The 20,088-nt window shown below is 40.1% G+C and overlaps 3 protein-coding genes across 3 annotated transcripts in view; 1 reads left to right on the top strand and 2 right to left on the bottom strand.

Moving 5' to 3' along the window:
- The window catches only part of LOC131307856 (uncharacterized), a 36,101-nt gene extending 25,159 nt beyond the window's left edge, over positions 1 to 10,942 (top strand). The window contains exon 7 of the mRNA XM_058334580.1: positions 10,538 to 10,942. The gene's annotated coding sequence lies outside the window, so the exon portion shown is untranslated. The remainder of the gene's footprint in view (positions 1 to 10,537) is intronic.
- LOC131307850 (disease resistance protein RPV1-like) overlaps positions 1 to 19,710 on the bottom strand; it is a 29,750-nt gene extending 10,040 nt beyond the window's left edge. Inside the window, exon 1 of the mRNA XM_058334570.1 lies at positions 19,569 to 19,710. The gene's annotated coding sequence lies outside the window, so the exon portion shown is untranslated. The remainder of the gene's footprint in view (positions 1 to 19,568) is intronic.
- LOC131307121 (disease resistance protein RPV1-like) overlaps positions 1 to 20,088 on the bottom strand; it is a 42,515-nt gene that overhangs the window by 11,295 nt on the left and 11,132 nt on the right. The window contains exons 4-5 of the mRNA XM_058333531.1: positions 12,636 to 13,532; positions 12,064 to 12,550 (exon numbers count right to left, since the gene is read on the bottom strand). Of these exons, the coding sequence (XP_058189514.1) occupies positions 12,064 to 12,550; positions 12,636 to 13,532 (1,384 nt within the window). The remainder of the gene's footprint in view (positions 1 to 12,063; positions 12,551 to 12,635; positions 13,533 to 20,088) is intronic.

Here is a 20,088-nt window from a genome sequence, read left to right as displayed (position 1 = left end):
AGTTTCGGTCAACAGGAAAAGACAAGAATGGATGGGATTCTCTACATTGGAGCAGGAAAGGGCCACTCTGTTTGTGGACCCGCCAAATAATTGAGCTTGAGCTCGGCTCTCCTAATATCGAGATGTTTGAGCTCAGTGTGCTTACTAAAAAGATCCTTTACGGGTAGAGTTTGTACAAACAAACTGAACTTTTTCAAACGGGTTGAGTTACAAATAACTTGAGCTTGGCTTGTTTACTGGATAAGTTTAAAACTCAAGTTTGGACTTGACTCATTAATAAATGAGTCGAACCCATAATGAGCTGAGCTTCAAACTACTCTCGAATTTATGGTTCGTTTGTAGCCTTAGTCTGTACATTCCCCCTTTGGCACTATCTTTTCTGTTTTCTTTTATCTTTTAGTAGATTTGGGTAAAACTTTGCATCACATCATTGGTCTGGACGACTGGAGTCAACGTGCACAACATACTCGACAAGAGGAACAAAATCAACAGTTTAGATCAAATAATGAATCCCGGAGTGAGCCTAATAATGGGTGCATAGCACACACCCTCAAGCCCACATGACCACGCAACCTAAATGGTGGAGTCGCCACAGTTGCTGTAAAGGCGAAAGGAATATGAGTACATACATTTACGTACACATGCATTTTGGACTCGTCTCAAGTCCCAAAAAATGATTTGAGCCACTCATTTTGTTCAAAATAGCTTGTTTAGGGTCCTTGTAAAAAATCAACTTAATTGAATATCAGTAAACGAGCAACCGCAAGTGAGGTGAACAATATTTCACGTGCAGTTATATAGAGTTGCAAGTAGGGATGGGGGGAAGCTCTTTGTGCGTTGTTTGATATGGGATATGGGTTTTGAGTTTAGAGTAATGAGTGAGGAGAGATGGCTAGAAAAATGATATTAATAAGTATAGAGTAACTTATTACATATTGTGCACACAGGGAGGGAGAAAGATTTAAAGACCTCAAGAGAACAAAACCTCATAAACGTTTAACTATAAGAATCCTTTTAACTATAAGAATCCTTAGTTAGAATGAGATTCCAACTCATTTCCCCTGAGTGAGATTGGGTCTGTTAGTGTGCACTTTGATGAGGTTCTACCAAAATGTCATTGTTGTAACTTATTCATTTAATAGAATGAAAGTTATTAGTACTCAAAGTAAAACTAGCCGAGATTCATAATAACTGTATGATCAAGTTGAATTTACCAGATTTGATCAATATAATTTATTTATTTTTGGATAATTTTTGCAGCCAAATCTATAATTTGAACTATTTGGGGATTATTATGGTGAGATCTCGTGAAGTCCACTACACCTCCGTCAAGTGTTAGCACATTACACGGGACTCAAGTCCTTGCATGGCTAAAGTAATCCCTTCTCAATGTTTCACAATAATTTTGATAACTCCATAAATCCTTTAATAGACCTTTTTGTCCGAAAGCATGCTGACTGAAAAGCTCAAGTGATTCATAGATTATAGATGAATAATTTTGTTGATAGCTTTTGTCAGCATTTAGTACGCTCCCTAGCTAGCCTAGTGGTTACGACAATTTTACTTCCTAGAGTAAGCCGATCTTCACGGCCAATTCATGCATATAGTTTGTCCGTCTCATCCACATCATCATCAAGAAAAATAAGAACTCATTTAATTTGTTGGCTAAGACATGTTTAATCCTCTCTAGATCCATCATCAATATTTTTCACTTTGCGCGGTGCTTTTCTTAAAATATCTTAAAGAAGAAGTTTTTGCAAATGAACCAATCCATTGGGTCCTTCGGCAACTACTGCAATATTTGGGAACACAAGCAAGCATCTAATTTACCCAGGTTTGAGTTGTACAGAACTTTAGCAATAGTTGTGATCTCCAGTTAACCTATCGTTTAACCACAAATTAATATCTTTGGTTTGAAGATCCATGCCTATTAGGTGGTTGCCAACTCTGAGGTTTTTGCCAGCTAGCATATTTTTGAGGAGTAAAACAATTTCTTTTGAAGTTGGCTTCATTGGGGGCTTTTATGGAACTGTTGGTTATTGTGTGATACTGAGAGTTTTTTTTTTTTTTTTGAAAGTCGATACTGAGAGTTTAAGACTAAACTTTCTAATGAGTGGGTTGTTGCTGAAAGTCTGCCGATTCCGTTGTATGTAAGCAATTCATCTGCAAATTGGACATCCTCCATGCTCGGAACTCCTTTTTGGTGTCTTGTATCATCGAAATTTAACAAGAATCTTGTTGAACTAGATAACTTGATTTCCAGTCTTAATGTGCCTTTGTTAGCTGCTGCATGTGTTTCACTGCCAGATATCTGTTGTTGAAAGTCAAGTGACGAGATATTCTTGAGGGATTGTGCTCTTCTATAGAGATTTATATACTCACGGATTTTGAATTAACACTCAAGTCTTGCCTGAGTGTCATTTTGCTCCGACATTCTTTTCGAAATCTTTGCTTGGTGAATTTGACAGGATCCCTATTAAGCTAGAATTTTTTCCCGTATTTTCCTGCTATGGTATATTTTGCAAGAGAAAGACATCTGTGGACCCCTAATAATTCCCAATGTAATACCGTTGCTAACATTCCTCCTAGACCTGACTATGTCCGAAATATAGGACCCCTTAGTCTAGTTGTTGAAAAATTGGCTGCTGCAAATTCTGAACTTGTTGGCGAAACCTCTACAAATGCTGAAACACGCTTCGAATGCTGAAATACGCTTCGAGTCACGACTATGTCACTTTCCTAAAGACAGTATTTGCCCCCACCAATACCGGTATGCAAAGGGTTACAGCAAACCTGCCTTCAAGATAAATTGAAGCCCGAACTTGAAGTTCTTTCCATTTACGTTTGCACTAACGAAACGGACAGAATACCTGCTGAAAGGAAAATGAGAACCGAGAACCACTGCGTTTTGTTTTCTGCAGCAAAACAGAATGCAGAATGAATGCTTGGAAGTATAGAGAGAGATGTGGAATTTCGGATTTTGTGTGTATATGTTGAACACCGGATTCTGCTAAGTAGTGGTCTATTTATAGGTCACTACGCACCCATTGAGAATGGGTATGCACCCGATCTAGTATGACCGTTGGATTAGATCCTACGGTCTAGACCGACCAGTCACACCCAGTCACACCGAACTGGTGTGCTGTTTCACTCATACCCAATCGGATTTGATCCAATCCGTTGGATCGAGCCTATTCGCAGCCGACGGCTGCGATCGCAACTCCACGGATCAGCGCACCCGTACACACGAGTCGCACCCGATCGGAACCACCCCATGTGACTCACCTGCCACGCGTGTGACACGTGTCATCCACGTCAGCGTCTCCTTACTGCCAACTCGCAATAAGAAATGGCGCCAATAAGGCGCCTAGCGCTGACTATTTATAGGCTACTACGCACCCATTGAGAATGGGTATGCACCCGATCTAGTATGACCGTTGGATCAGATCCTACGGTCTAGACCGACCAGTCACACCGAATTGGTGTGCTGTTTCACTCACACCCAATCGGATTTGATCCAATCCGTTGGATCGAGCCTATTCGCGGCCGACGGCTGCGATCGCAACTCCACGGACCAGCGCACCCGTGCACATGAGTCGCACCCGATCGGAACCACCTCATGTGACTCACCTGCCACGCGTGTGACACGTGTCATCCACGTCAGCGTCTCCTTACTGCCAACTCGCAATAAGAAATGGCGCCAATAAGGCGCCTAGCGCTGACGTGCTAAGTGCACCGTTAAAGCGCCACAATGCACCACAGCCCACGCTACACTGCCCACGCCGCGCGCGCGCGCGCGTGCGTATGTGAGTGTGTACCGGCTCTGCCGGTATGGTGCGAAGCACCAAAGGGCTGCACCACACTAGATCATTAGTTACTTACATTAGGAATGTTTCCTAATATATACCACTTCAACATCTCTCAGCTTACCAATGTGGGACAAAGCTCACAAAGAGGAAAACAAGCATTCTAAGGAAACAAAGAAAATTTACAAAACCAAAACCGACGACTCTTTTATTTTGAAAATCTCTAACTATCCCCCACCATTTTCGAAATACAGATGAAATATTCTCGGTTCTTATTACAAGGTTTATGCATACATAAATAGTGTCTTGCGACTTCAACTATTCACTTAGTGAAAACATATCAAAGCTGGTCAGGGCAGCATAGTAGACGTGTCTTTGAACTAGTTGTCCTCTGTCGACCAACCGGACGTGTCACACACATAATCCTCCAAATAATGCAGATATCCTAATCAGTTGACCCGTGAACTGGCCTTGGGTCTTTTATCTTGATTTCATGAAAGCTCTAAGGTCTAGCCCCTGTGGCCTATAGGAAGCGGCACCACTTCCACATTCACATAGGTAGATCGCTATCCGTGCTCCTATAACATCAGCAGAAAACAATCTATTAAGAACTAAGTAGTTCAACCTCCTTTGTATTCACATTATAGGTACAAAACACTTTACCTTGGAATGTGTAAAATAGCTTAAAGTGTTTTCAATCACGACATATGGTGTAGTTTCTCATTGAATTCAAGAGATTGAGAGTATCAACCGGTTGAGTTGAGTTTACACCAGGAGTGATTAAACTAATTGGGCAAAAGTCCCATTCCCCTTGATGTTTTTAACACCAAATCCCTTGCAAGGCCTTTCGTAAAAGGATCCGCCAAGTTTTGACTTGACTTAACAAAATCAATGGTTATCACCCCATCAACAATCAATTGTCTCACATAGCTATGCCTTAGTCCAATATGCCTGGACTTTCCATTATACACTTGGTTATACGCTCACGATAACGTAGCTTGACTATCACAATGCAGCGATATAGGTGGCATAGGCTTAGGCCATACTGGAATTTCCAGCAACAGATTTCTCAGCCATTCTGCCTCCTTACAACCAGAAGCTAATGCTACAAACTCGGCTGCCATGGTCGAGTTTGTTATCAGCGTTTGCTTCTTAGATCCCCAGGAGATTGTTCCTCCACCAAGTGTAAACACCCAACCACTCGTAGACGAGTGATCATTCTGCTCAGTAATCCAACTAGCATCAGTGTATCCTTCTAGAACCGAAGGATAACCACTATAGACTATTCCATAATCTATAGTCCCTTTGAGGTACCGCAGTACTCTATATACTGCATGCCAATGCACATGCCCAGGATTATTAGTATATCTACTAAGTCTCCCCACCGCATATGCAATGTCCGGTCTTGTACTTGTCATGGCATACATCAAGCTGCCAATCACTCTAGAATACTCTAGTTGTGACACCGCTCTCCCCTTATTAAGATCCAATGGTGATTGAGAGTCATACAGAGTAGACACCGGTTTGCTTTCAAAGTAATTAAACTTCTTTAAAATCTTCTCAATGTAATGTTCCTGGGATAGAATCAAGTGACCATCACTTCTTTTAATTCTTATACCCAATATTACATCAGCAACACCCATATCTTTCATACTAAAGTTAGCAGAAAGAAAATCTTTTGAACTCTGAATGCTCTCTTGGTCTGTACCAAAAATGAGCATATCGTCTACGTACAAACAGATTATGACTCCTCGTTTGCCATTAAATTTACTATACACGCACTTATCAGACTGGTGTATTGTAAAACCATTTGACACGATCACTTTGTCAAACTTCTCGTGCCATTGCTTAGGTGCTTGCTTAAGTCCGTAAAGAGACTTTATAAGTTTGCAAACTTTGTGCTCATAACCTTGCACAACAAACCCCTCTGGTTGCTTCATATAGATTTTCTCAACTAACTCACCATTAAGGAATGCAGTCTTGACATCCATTTGGTGTATCTCAAACTTGTATATAGAAGCTAGAACAATTAAAACTCTAATTGTTGAGATTCTTGCAACCGGGGCATAGGTATCAAAGTAATCAATACCTTCTTTCTGGGTAAAGCCTTTGGCTACAAGTCTGGCCTTGAACTTATCAATAGTTCCATCAATTTTCATTTTCTTCTTGAAAATCCATTTACAAGCAATTGGCTTAGAACCAGGTGGTAAATCCGTCAGAACCCATGTATTATTACCCATGATAGAGTCCATCTCATCTTGGATAGCCTCTTTCCAGAAAGCCACGTCTTACGATTTCATTGCTTCCTCATATGTCAAAGGATCATTTTCAATGTGAAGTGAAAATACATTGTGAGCACATGAAGTCTCTCTAGTGCCTTCAACTAGATAAACTATGAAATCAGGACCAAACGTTTTCTCTATCCGAACTCGTTTGCTCCTTCTCAATTCAACTTGTTCCTCAGGTTCATTTCCTTCAACTGGAACCTCTAAAGGCTCGTTGTCCTCTTCGGACATCAAAGGAAACTCTTCCGAATCTTTATTAGATTCCAAATCTTTACTAGATTTTAACCTTGAAATTCTGTCAAATCTGTTTTCATAGAACACTGCATCTCGAGATTCAATGATGGTGTTGATGGATACAACATCATTAGGCTTGGCCACTAGAAACCTATATGCTTTACTGTGCAAAGCATATCCAAGGAATACACACTCGATTCCTTTTGGACCCAGTTTCTTCCTTTTAGGACCAGGCAATCTCACAATCGCCCTACATCCCCAAGTCTTAAAATAACTCAAGTTGGGTTTCCTTTTTGACCAGAGTTCATATGGAGTAATGTTAGACTTTTTGAGAGGTACTCTATTCAGGATATAAGCAGCGGTAAGTATTTCTTCGCCCCACAAACCTTTACTTAATCCTGCATTGCTTAGCATAGCAACTACCATCTCAGATAAAGTTCTATTCTTCCTTTCGGCCACTCCATTCTGTTAAGGTGTATAAGGTGCAGTTACTTCATGAATTATCCCTACTGATTCACAATAATCAGGGAAGTGATATTCACCACCCCTGTCAGACCTAAGACGTTTTATCTTCAAACCGCATTGATTTTCAACTTCAGTCTTATATGCAACAAATTTATCAAGTACTTCATCTTTGGAATGAAGCAAATAGATATAGCAAAATTTCGAATAATCATCTATGAATGTTGCCATATAAAGTTTTCGGCCTCTAGTTGGAGTGCTATGAAAATCACATACATCACTATGAATCAATTCAAGTAATGAAGAAGTCCGCTCAATTTTAGGAAATGGTAATCTGGTTATCTTTGATTCCAAACAAATCTTGCATTTATCATCCATATCATTATCAGATTTAGGAATTAGTCCAGATTTAATCATGCAATCCATTTTCCTTGTACTGATATGTCCTAAACGAGTATGCCATAAAGAAAAAGAATCAAGCATATAAGCAAAAATAACTGTGTTATTAATATTAAGCATAAACATCCCCTCGGTTACATAGCCTTTGCCAACAAACACACCACCCTTGGACATAACAATTTTGCCCGACTCAAACACTACTTTAAAACCATACTTATTAAGTAGACTTGCAGACACGAGATTCTTCCTAACTTCCGGTACATGATACACATCAGTAAGAGTCAGCGTCTTGCCAGAAGTGAACTCCAAGTCCACTTTGCCTTTTCTCTTAACTGATGCAGTTGACGCATTTCCCATGAACAGAACGGTACCATTTGCAACTGGACTATACTCAGTAAAGAGCCTCTTGTCATTGCAGACATGCTTTGTCGCACCAGAATCAACCCACCAACTTCTAGCATCATCGAGGATATTCGCCTCGGAAACAACAGCAATGAATTTAGAATTCTTTGCCCCAGATGCTCCTGGATTTCCACCAGAGTTCTTCCTTTTCTGGATTTTGCAATCTTTCTTAAGATGCCCAGGTTTGCCGCAATGCCAGCAACCAGTGTCGGTAGGATCCCGCTTCTGCTTCTTCCACTTACCAGAAGACTTATGACCGTCCCTGTTCTTGCGTTTCTTGTTGAAACTTTCTTCCACCACATGTACTTTGGAAGTAGAATTATCCTTACCCTCCTGACGCCTTGTCTCTTCTTCCACCCGAAGGTGTTGGGCCAACTGATCAAGGGTAAGTTCCTCGGTCTTATGTTTGAGTTCCTTTTTGTAATCTTTCCAAGCTGCAGGCAGTTTGTCAATAACAGAGGAGACAACAATAGATTCATCCATATGCATATTCTTAACCTTAAACTGACTGAGGAGACACTGAATCTCATGCAACTGATCAATGATCGACTTTGTGTCAACCATGCGATAATTCATAAACTGACTAACAAGAAATTTCTTACTTGTAGCATCATCAGAAAGATACTTATCGTTGAGTGCATCCCAAAGTTCCTTTGCTGTCATTGAATTCTGATAGACGTCGAATAGTGAATCCGAGAGTGCATTGAGGATGTGTCCTCTACAGATGTAGTCATCATTCTCCCACTTGCCCCTTTCACGGGCCTGCCCCATAGTTTCATCATCTGGATTTTCCAGTATCTCTGGACTCGAAGTAGTCAGAACATACACCACTTTCAGGGTCGTTAGCAAGAAGTGCATCTTCTTCTGCCAACGCCTGAAATTCCCTCCTTCAAACCGCTCCAATTTCAGAAAGTCTTGTGTCATCTTCTGTAGAGACATCGCCATTGCAGATTACTGTCTTTAGATTGTTGGAAAATTGGCTGCTGCAAATTCTGAACTTGTTGGCGAAACCTCTACAAATGCTGAAACACGCTTCGAATGCTGAAATACGCTCCGAGTCACGACTATGTCGCTTTCCTAAAGACAGTATTTGCCCCCACCAATACCGGTATGCAAAGAGTTACAGCAAACCTGCCTTCAAGATAAATTGAAGCCCGAACTTGAAGTTCTTTCCGTTTACGTTTGCACTAACGAAACAGACAGAATACCTGCTGAACGGAAAATGAGAACCGAGAACCACTACGTTCTGTTTTTTGCAGCAAAATAGAATGCAGAATGAATGCTTGGAAGTATAGAGAGAGATGTGGAATTTCGGATTTTGTGTGTATATGTTGAACACCGGATTCTGCTAAGTAGTGGTCTATTTATAGGTCACTACGCACCCATTGAGAATGGGTATGCACCCGATCTAGTATGACCGTTGGATCAGATCCTACGGTCTAGACCGACCAGTCACACCCAGTCACACCGAACTGGTGTGCTGTTTCCCTCACACCCAATCGGATTTGATCCAATCCGTTGGATCGAGCCTATTCGCGACCGACGGCTGCGATCGCAACTCCACGGATCAGCGCACTCGTACACACGAGTCGCACCCGATCGGAACCGCCCCGTGTGACTCACCTGCCACGCGTGTGACACGTGTCATCCACGTAAGTGTCTCCTTACTGTCAACTCGCAATAAGAAATGGCGCCAATAAGGCGCATAGCGCTGACGCGCAAAGTGCGCCGCTAAAGTACCACAATGCACCACAGCCCACGGGTGCGTGCGTGTGTGTGTACCGGCTCTACCGGTATGGTGCTTCGCACCAAAGGGCTGCACCACACTAGATCATTAGTTACTTACATTAGGAATGTTTCCTAATATATACCACTTCAACATCTCTCAGCTTACCAATGTGGGACAAAGCTCACAAAGAGGAAAACAAGCATTCTAAGGAAACAAAGAAAATTTACAAAACCAAAACCGACGACTCTTTTATTTTGAAAATCTCTAGCACTAGTTCCATCCAATATGCGTACTATGCAGACCTACAAAGATTAATTTTTTTGTTTTTCTGAAATGCTACTCTATTAGATTTGTTTTGGAACCATGCGCCCTCAGCAAGGAGAGGAGAGCTATATATTCGTAGTGTATTAGATATAAGTGGAAGCGTGACAAGCATACACAAAAGATTCCGCATTGCTATGTACGTTTACTTGCAACCATTGATAATCTCCCCTGAAGGCATGCATGCTGCATAAACCATGGCAAAGTTTTTTCATGTTTTTTATTTCCTCGTAGCTCATGTTATCGTAATCGAGTATGTGACAAATCCTAATTCACTGTTTGGAGTTTGATGCTAGCAAAATGTTTACCAGAAATGCTGCCTTTGTCATGGCTACTGTTAACAACTCACATGGCACATTAGCTGACTGTATAATCGATCTGTCATGTGCTGGTGTTGGGAGTATTGGGTGGGGAGGGGTATGCTGCAGATTTTCAATGTTCCTATTCTTTGATATAGAATTTTCGTGTTACTATCACATCAGTCCTCTGACTCCTCTCATTAGTGTTCTCTGTTTTCTGGAAGGGTTTCACTGTTTCAGACATGATCAAATCCAAATTCGGACCTGATTATTGTGTTTTGTAGTTTATTCATGCATCCCGGCAGTATTCTTTAGATTGTGAATCACAAGTCGTATTGATACTTTCAGCGGTGCAGTGATGACAAGAGCTTACCCTGAGGCAGGGCCTCGCTCTTCTCCAAAACATAGCAAGCTACATGCTTCTTGCTTGTGGTGTTGTTTACGTTATTTCGGTAGGTCAACTTTGTAGGAGTTAGAGCGGCGTAGAGAGAAACTTGAAGCTTTGTTATTAGTTGAAGAAAGAGCTTGAGACAGCGACAAAGGGTTTTAACCGTAAGCCATCACACTTCCGGGCTTGAACTTGAAGACTACAAAATTGATTTTTTCACCACGGTCACGAATTTTTTCTTTTGTATAGGTTTGTTTCTTCTGATCGAGTGTTGTTTTTTCGAGACTTCGTACCTTGACAGGGCGTATTCATTTTGAGATCACTTAGAATTGTGAAAAATGCCTTGGTAGTTGTGAATGCTGGAATAGTGTTCGACTCATTGTACTTGTATTTAGAGAGAGGATATCAGATATCATTTGTCAACTGAACCATTTCTGTTCCGCAATTCATCGTGATTCATGTTTCCGCCATATTCGGTTTTGTAATGGAAGTTCTTCAGCTGCTACTGTTAAACAGATCATATGAGCTCAGAGAATAGGAATTTTGCTGGCTTTTCTAGGGCTACCAATGGTTCAACAGTCTTAAATTTTCTGTTTCTTCGGGGTGTATTAATTTCAGCCACGACTTTCAAACCAAGCAAGGCTTTGAATTTCGATAAGCTTTTGCAAGCAACTTCCTTAGATTGCAGAGGAAGGTCTTGCACCAGCAATATGTCCGTTCGATCTACATATAGGCGGTGAGGACCTGTGCTCAGCTTGTTGGCTGCAAATTAAAACATTTTGCTGGATTTTGGTGAATAACGAGGTGAATTTTGTGGGAGAGCCACACTTATCCAAGACATATTTATTGATTGTACAAGATATTTATTCTAATACACGTTTGATGTACCCCAACTTTTCTCAATTCATGCATCCGAATTCAGTGGTTTAACAAGTGATCTGGTTGTACAAAATTTGTAGGAGCTCGATTCTTCATTGGAGCAAGTTGCCAGTAGAACTCCATGGTGTGTGACTGTATACGCCCCTGCTTGATACATCCCTGGTGCTTCCGCATATACACATAATTAGTAACCAGTGGTAAATATACGCAACACATCTTCTGTGAGGATTTGGTTCATTACTAATGGAACAAAAGAGTGGTCTTCTAGAAGCCTTAGACATCAGCTGCAATTGCAGCCCAGAGAAATATTGTTTCCCTTGGATACGAGGCTCCCCTTTGTGCCAATTTATATACGTAATTGCCGTGCGTATGAGCGTGGGTCTGAGATAGAGTCCTGTGAGAGCAAGGCTGTAGCTCAGGGTGAGAGAGAACTAGAGAGTGGGAGTTGAGTTGAGCTCCGGTTTGGGATGTTTTTCTCTCGGTGTTGATTCGTTCGTGTGTGTGTTTGGTTTTCGGTCCTATTTGCGCACAACATCTTCATAAGCAATTAATGAAGAACATCCATGTTAAACTGTTTGCATATTCTCCAGTGTTGATTCAAGACTAGAAACAACTAATAAGGAGATTTTCCAATGGTATAGGCATCTCATATGTCTCAATTTCCTATATCATCTTCCTAAAATAAGAAACCTGTGGGAAATTGATTTTAGCACTCCAAAAATTGATAGAAGGGCTCCAAAACGATGTTGTTTTGTTTATCAACTTAGTGTAGTTTTGGAGCCCCTCCATCGATTTTTGGAGTGCCAAAATCAAAACCAGATATAAGGTTGGACTATCAATAGCTAGAAAAGGTTCGCACCTGCCTCAGGCTCATATAGAGACAAATTTGGATCCCATGAGCGTTGTAGAGTGCTAATGTGTTGGAGCAATTCTCCCTGTTCTTCAAAGTACAAAAGGTGGACTCCACACTCCTTAAAATGTTCGCTACTTATATCATTGCTGAAAGAAACTTCCACTTCATCGCCCTCTGTAAACAGATTTGCTTTGAAGCAATGGCTTAACCATACCATATCTCCACCTTTTTCCTGAATGCCATAGAATTTTATTATAAAGACAGTCTTCATGCAAAGGGTCTTGCTACTGATTTCAAAAGAAAAGGCAAATGGCCAGTGTTGAACATCGTCCGGAAATGTATACACCGCACAAAGATTCAAGCCTCGAAAACCGAAATGAGGAGATAAGGTCGTAGTAAATGATATGCTGGATCCACCGTTCTTCTTGCTAAACCACTGTGGAACTTCTCTCCCAGGAAAAAATGCGTGGAATGTGTGATCTTGATACAGTATCTAGGAAGAAGAAATCCATGGTTATGACCGAGAGAGAGAGAGAGAGAGAGAGAGAGAGAGAGAGAGAGAGAGAGAGAGAGAGAACCTGAATGGGAACCACGTCACCGTGCATTCCCGAATAGTGATTCACAAGTTTAGCCTCAACATGTGCCATAGAGTCCAAGTTGAAGAAGCCAATACTGTTGAGCAGTTCCACATCAACTTCTCTGACGGGTGAGACCTTGAAATTTCCCTGAATGTGATTTAATTTACGGCAGTAAAGACGTGTGAGGTATCCAAAACTGAATCCCGTCTCAAATGTTACTTTTTCCAATGCATTGCCATGATTGACAACCAGAGTGTCTAAGCTGGTCGATGGCCATAGAATCTGCTGGAGCTTTGAACAATTTCTTAAAAACAAGATTTGGAGACTTTTATGATCTTTAATAAAGTTTGGTAGGCTAGAAATTGGATTTCCATCTAGAGATAAATGCTGCAACTTGGAGAGCATAAGATCCCTGGGAAACGCATCATCGGTTAGATTGCAAGTAGAAAGATTTAAACGGACCAAAGAGCTTGGTAAAGAGGCCAATGACATTTGTACCCTTGGTTTTGGAACCCAAGGCCAAATAGATGCTTGTGATACAACCTCCACAGTAAGGACACGATTTATATCCATTAATCCACTAGCCTTGAGCACTTGCAATGATTTCATCTTCTCCAGCTCCTCCATTGCCCCCATAAGATTTGAGCAGCTGGAAATATCTATTTCCACAAGCGATTCTACCATACCAATATTTTTTGGAAGCTTTCTCAGATTTTTGCAATCTTGTAGATTCAGTGACTCTATCCTTTGTAGTTCTACGATGGATTCATGGACCTCAAACAAACTTGGACAAGCTTTGAGAACCAATTTCTCTAGGTTGGGGATTCTCGAGAAATCTGGAGTTTTCACCAATTTTGGGGAGTGACTGAGATTTAAAATTTTCATTGATCCAAGAACCTATTCGGAAAAGAAACATAATGCCAGACAAGTTTAAAAGGTGCTCTGCTCCCACAACTTAATAACCAAAATCGGTATAAAATCTTAAAAAGAGAAGCAAAACAGAGTATCTTACCTTAGTTCCATTCCAAAGTTGTTTCAAGTTGCTATACCGCATGTCAAGAGAGACCAAGTTCTCCAGAGGAAAATCATTGGGGAAAGATGCTGAAGGAAAATCACGCCAATACAACCATCGTAATCTCTTGGGAAATGCCTTGTATGTTCCAGATAGTTGTACACCACTCAGCTTGAGTAGTCTCAAATTATACATTTTTTCAAATGTATTTGCTTCAAAGACAACCATGTTTGAATTTCTCAACATGTTCATGTCAAGTGCGAGGCCTTTAACTTTATTCGTACCCTTGATAGAAAATTGAAAAGAAAGAAAAATAGTTAGAAACCAGCAAGAATGGGCAAAATCAGTACACATCAACATGAGAAGCATGTTTTTTACAATTTTTTCTAACAAAATGTCGAAGGACTCCTTAGAGCGCCAAATTCTGCTACGTTCCTCAGGATAATCAGATTCACGGCAAGCAATGTGTTTTCCCATGTCTTGAAGTAACTGATGCATTTGAAGCTTCTCATCCTCAATTGTTAAGAGATTTCTGTCGACAAGATTTTGAATTCCGGCAAGTGCAAAATAATCACAACTTTCTAGTATTGTGATCGTTTCTTTTTTCTTCTTTCCAACAAAGAAACAAGCTATGTCCAGGAATAGATTTTTATCGTGGTTATCTTTTAGATAGTTGTAACTTATTTCAAGTTTTTCCAGAATAGTGAAATCAGAAGTTGCCTCCAATTTCTGTAACTCACTTTCCCATACATCTATCCTTTTTTGTCGTATAGAAGAGCCCAATACTTGAAGAGCTAGAGGAAGCCCATCGCAATATTGCACAAACCTTCTTGATAAGTCCATGTGACCTTGAATGGGGTATTTTTTTCCAAAAGCATGCCAACTGAAAAGCTCAAGTGATTCATCATTGGTTAATTTTTTAGGCCTATACACTTCATAAATTTCATCAGCATTCATCATGCTCTCGATCCTAGTGGTTATGATAATTTTGCTTCCTGGGAAAAACCAATTTTGGTGGCCAGCTAATGCAAATAGTTGGTCCATTTGATCCACATCATCAAGTACAAGAAGAACTCTTTTGTTACTCAATGCATACTTAATCCTCCTACATCCATCATCAACATCGTTTACTTTGCGCTTTTCTGTCTTTAAAATATCTGAAAGAACTTGCCTTTGCAAACGAACTAATCCATTATTTTCTTTGGCAACTTCACTGATATTTTGAAGAAAACAGGCAGCGTCAAATTTACCATGGTTTGAATTGAAAACAACTTTAGCAATCGTCGTCTTCCCTATTCCACCCATTCCACATATCAAAAGAATGCCAACCCTGGTGGACTTGTCTTTTAGCCACGAAGTAACTCGATTGGTTCGCGAATCCATACTTACTAGATGGTCACCAACCCTCAGGTGGTTGCCAACTACCTTGCTTCTGAGTTCACCAACAATTTCCTCAATGAAATCTGCTTCATTCCTAAAAGTTCAATATATGGAAAATGGAGTAAGATCAAAAAAGATTTGAAAGGAAAAATAAAATTTCCATGCAGATATCTATAGAAATGATTACTCAAATGTCTTATGCTAATTCTAATTTTCTATTTTTAATTAGTAAGAGTACGGGTACATTAAAAAGAAGGAATCAAGTAGATGCCACCCACATACAAAACAAAGGCCACAAAAAAAGAGGCCATATGTACAGTCATGCATGTCAAAGAAACCTATGAATTGAAGGATTTGATCAAGAGTAGCATCACTTTCCTTGGACTCCCAACTTTGCAAACTAAAAGGGAAAAGGCTTTTATTTCTAACTAAAGAGCTTCTCAAACTGTTAGGACCACGGGTCACGGTCTCTTTGTGTTGGCAAATTCCAAGACAAAAACACATTTATTTGTATCCCCATTTATCGAATTGTATTTTATTTATTTTTGTTTCTAGAGTGTCTGTTTAGGAAGTGGAAAGAAATCAATATTGTGTAATTGAGAGTGAGTGTTTCTTCGTACAGGTAGAAAAGGAAAGAATTGTTCTCGTGAGGAAAGAAATTGGTGCTCATGGAAACACTTGCTGGACATGGTAAGGATTTGCTGCACATGGAAACCATCATTCGGTAATTGCTAGGCGCGGTAATTAATCTAAAACTTAGGGCAAGTAAGTCTTGCCCTATGATTCTGAATCCTCACAAATCGTTCTAAGACTTACTTGCCGAATCCACGTTCACCACACTCAGTGCTTGACTGCCACTGTCTTGAATCCATAAGCCTTCCAAGATGCTTCCAAAAATCCACCAGAAGATGACTCAATTAGTTGAGGATTTAGATGACAAAACTTCTTGGAGTTATCATTGAATCCCACGGTCAATAAACCTCAATCACGCTCCAAGACCCACGAGCAACACCCTCCTTTTAATATCTCTAAGTCATAAAATATGATCTGAAGATGCTCTGTAATCTCCCGTGCAAAATGTGATATAGGGAGGTTGTATATATAAGGAGGCGCCAACTCTAATAGCCTTTTATTCCCCATGATTTGCCTCACCTTGATTTTCTTGATTTGCTTCCACTTTGTTTCCTAAAAACTCAACCTCTCAATTACAAAAGATTTGATTTCCTTCTCCTTCCTAAACAAATACTCTAGAATTAAATAAAAAATAAATACAACTAGATAAATAGGGATACAAATAAATGTGTGTTTTGTTGTGGAATTTGCCAACACAAAGAGAGCGTGACCCGTGGTTCTAACACAAAGACGTTCTATGCACAGCCACGCACATCAAAAACTATGAACCGAAGGATTTGATCATGAGTCACATCACTTTCCCTGCACTCCCAACGTTGCAAACTACAATGGTAAAGGCTTTCATTTCTAACTACTTTCCACACCATCAAAATTCCTTTTGAGGGTTCAATGTGCATGAATGGTGGATCTTTCTGGGGAGAGTTATGCATGACAGTAAATGGCACAAATAACTACAATAAACTCGGAAAGGTCATAAAGGTTTTAACGTTAGGTTGAACACGGGACAGTAGCTCATTAACTATAACTTGGACTAAAACCTCTTATAGGAGATCCAGACCAGCTCGTGCCTTTCACGTGTCCTTTAATCTTATGGAACACGCCCTTTTATGTCTCATACAGTCTGCTTTAAATGTGACTGCACTACTTGACGGTGAGATGGTCCCCCACTAATTAGTTTAGGTGTGCGCGTAAATTGGCTCGAATTTTCGATTTAGGTTTTCTAAACCACCCCCCTTTCTTTAAGCACGGTTCTCAATAAATTTTCCCTTCAATTATTTCACATATTTCTCTATCTCTCTTCGCTTATTACCCCTAAAATCTCCCTCAAAACCTAAATAAATAAATAAAATACAAAACAAACCATAGAAAGTCGAGAGAAGAGAAGCGAGAATACAATCTATTGTTGCTAGGTAGAGGTGGCAATCTCAACCCATATTTTTTAAACCCGCCCAACCCCACCCATTTATAACCCAACCCAACCCGCCCATATTTTATAATGGTTTGATTTGGGTTCAACCCATATAAACCCATATTTGAAAATGGGTCAAATATGAATTGGACTTAAGAGCATCTCCAGCCTTCACCCATATTTTTCCTCAAATTTGAGTCAAATTTTGGGTAAAAACCCATTTTGGGTAGACACATCTCCAACCATCAAACCCAAATTTTATGCATCTCTCTCTTTCTCTCTCTCTCTAGCTAGCCGTTGGAGAAATGGGTCAAGGCAAAAGTTGTCTCAGATTTAGGCAAAAAAATGAGTAAAATTCAAAATGGGGAAGGGTTTGGGTCAAAGATTGGAGAGATATTTTTGTGTTTTTTGCCCCATTTTTAAATTTGAGTCTTAAAATGGGTCAAGGCTGGAGATGCTCTAAAAGAACCAAACTCTCATAGTATTTTTCTATCTTCTTCCTCGTTGCTGTCGCATTTTCTGTTGTTCGATCTGTAACTCTACGTACGCACAACCATTTGTACACATTTCTCTAGAGAGAGGGAGAGCAACCGTTTTCAACATACTCCCCTCATATTATTGTTTTCTTCGAGTTGACTTCCTGTCGTTGTTTCCAAAATAATGCTAGTAAAGTTTAGTTCGTGAAAAATTTAATTCAAATCCTGCATAATATCAATTGATTTTTTTGGACAAATGGTGGAAAATTAGTTCCACAAGTGGTATTTTGGTTACACAATGCTACTTTTTGCTACAGCTCAAAAAGCGTATGTGCAAAAATTGAGTAGGAAAGTTCAATCGAAATTGAATTATTAATTCGAAGGTTCGACTCAAATTCACCGGTTATATACTACTTCCTCCGTCCCCAATTGCCTGCCTCATCGAAAAGTCGTGCAATTTTTGGATTGAAAAAAAAGTACTTGCAAGCATCATTTTTAAAGTTTCGTTACACCAAATTAAAGTACTTCATGAGCTCTTTAATATGTTGCAAAGAAATTCAAAAAATTATGCCCGGACGTAAAAAAAAGATTAAGCAACCTATCTTGGCTCCGTTAAATGCAAGGAAAAAAATACAACCGAAAGCAAAATTCAGTTCTAACAAAGTATGGACGTTGATCCTACAGCTTAGAAACTTTCTAGTATTCTTCAGCCCGTAAAATGCATTACTGGATCAAAACAATAAAATCTTCAAACTGTTATTTTTCTCATTTGCTTTCTGAGGAACCAAGAAGGGAAAAAAACGGGGGGGGGGGGGGGTGGTGGTGGGGGGGTGTTTTGTTGTGTGTTTGTTTCCTTGTTGTATGCCGGGGAGAAAAGGGAAAATGGGTCGGGTCGGGTATGACTTGACCTATATTTGACCCAACCCATTGTACAATCGGTGCAATCATCGCCTTTCAAACAATTCTCTGATGCGACCTCTGATTCCTCGTCGAAGTTACGTTACTGTTTGGAAATGGAAAAAAAAAAGTAAAAACTTGATTTTTTAAAATGTTGTTTTAGCCTCTAATTGCTTCATTTTTATTCGAAAAAAATTTGAGTTTTAATTATAAAATTTTACTTTTCTGAATCCCCTTGTTGAGACAAATCATAGAAGGGGGAGAAGAGAGGAGAAGGGAAAATAGAGAGAGGAAAAGCTACATATTGCTAGGTGTCTATAGGTCAAACATAAAAGCCACATATGCATGGCCCTATCACATGGTGTCTTGTGCGAAAATAATGAAAGTTTTAATTATTAAGTCTGTCCAATTAGATTAAGTGGCCTGGTGATATAAAAATTATATCTCCTCATAGAAAATTATCTTTCTTAAATACAAAATAGGAAGAAAGGATAATTATACAAGAAAGGATAAGTCTGTCCCTCAAAATCTCGCCGTTCAATCGAGAATATGCATCCCCTGGCTCAAAATCATTGAAGAGAAAGAACCAGAGGATTAGTTTTTTTTGATTCAAAAATTAATCAGAGATTACACTCATTCTGTTCAAATTAATAAAATATCTTCGTCGTCCACGCGTAGAAATTTTTGAGAACCCGGCGACATCGGTTCGGTTGTCGAACCCGATTTGGACGGACACTTGCACACCCGATATGGACAGACACATGCGCGCACACCCCTACTCGCGAGTGTACTGAGCGTGGTCTTGAGTATTGGACAAGTTTTTTTTTTTTTTTTGCTCGGCTAGAGTATTGGACAAGTGTCCGGGGACTGTTGGAAGAGTGGAGGCGTCGCCGCAACAGATACCGATAATCCTCTGATGTGGTGTCTGTGCTGCTTCATAGGATAGGAAATGAGACAAAACAATACTCATATAGATGCCACGAGGATATATTGGGAAAAGATCGATATGGCAAGAATTAAGTTCTTAGCATAGAAGCACGTATAAAAGTAAAACTAAAACATAACGAATGACTACATTCATCAACTTTGTATACGATAGTAAAAGGGAGAGATAATCTCTAAATTACCCGTTAGATTGATTTTGGGAAACCATCCCAGCCATGCTTGCAACCTCTTTAAGCGCGGCACTCCATCCCTTCACTTGCTCAACCGTCACTCTCTTTTTCCCGAAATCGAGATTTTCGGCTTGCTCCTTAATTTCCTCCGGATCCACCTCATAAAACACAGGCAAAACAAAGTGATTGGACTTCTTACATTGCTTGAGAATCGTCTTGACTTCAAGCAGGCACGCCGTGGAATTGGTGTAGTTCTTTGATAACACGATCACCGACGTCCTGGAATTCGCGATTGCCTTCTGCAACTCGGGTTTGATAACATCACCCCTGTCGATCTCATCGTCATCTCTGAATGTCTGGAACCCCTCGCGCTTCATAGCGTGGTAGAGGTGATCGGTGAACTTTTTGCGGTGTCTGAGCCCCTAAAGCTCAAGAAAATGTCGTATCTACCTTTGAATTCGGAGGAGGAGAAGGAGGAGGAGGAGGAATTTTGGGATTCTGAAGTAGCCATTGATTGAAGAAAATGCAGAGC

The sequence above is a fragment of the Rhododendron vialii genome, chromosome 11a (assembly GCF_030253575.1).
Source record: "Rhododendron vialii isolate Sample 1 chromosome 11a, ASM3025357v1".
Lineage (NCBI taxonomy): Eukaryota > Viridiplantae > Streptophyta > Magnoliopsida > Ericales > Ericaceae > Rhododendron > Rhododendron vialii.
The sequence above is the reverse complement of the archived record's forward strand: the minus strand, read 5'-3'. Positions and strand labels throughout refer to the sequence as shown.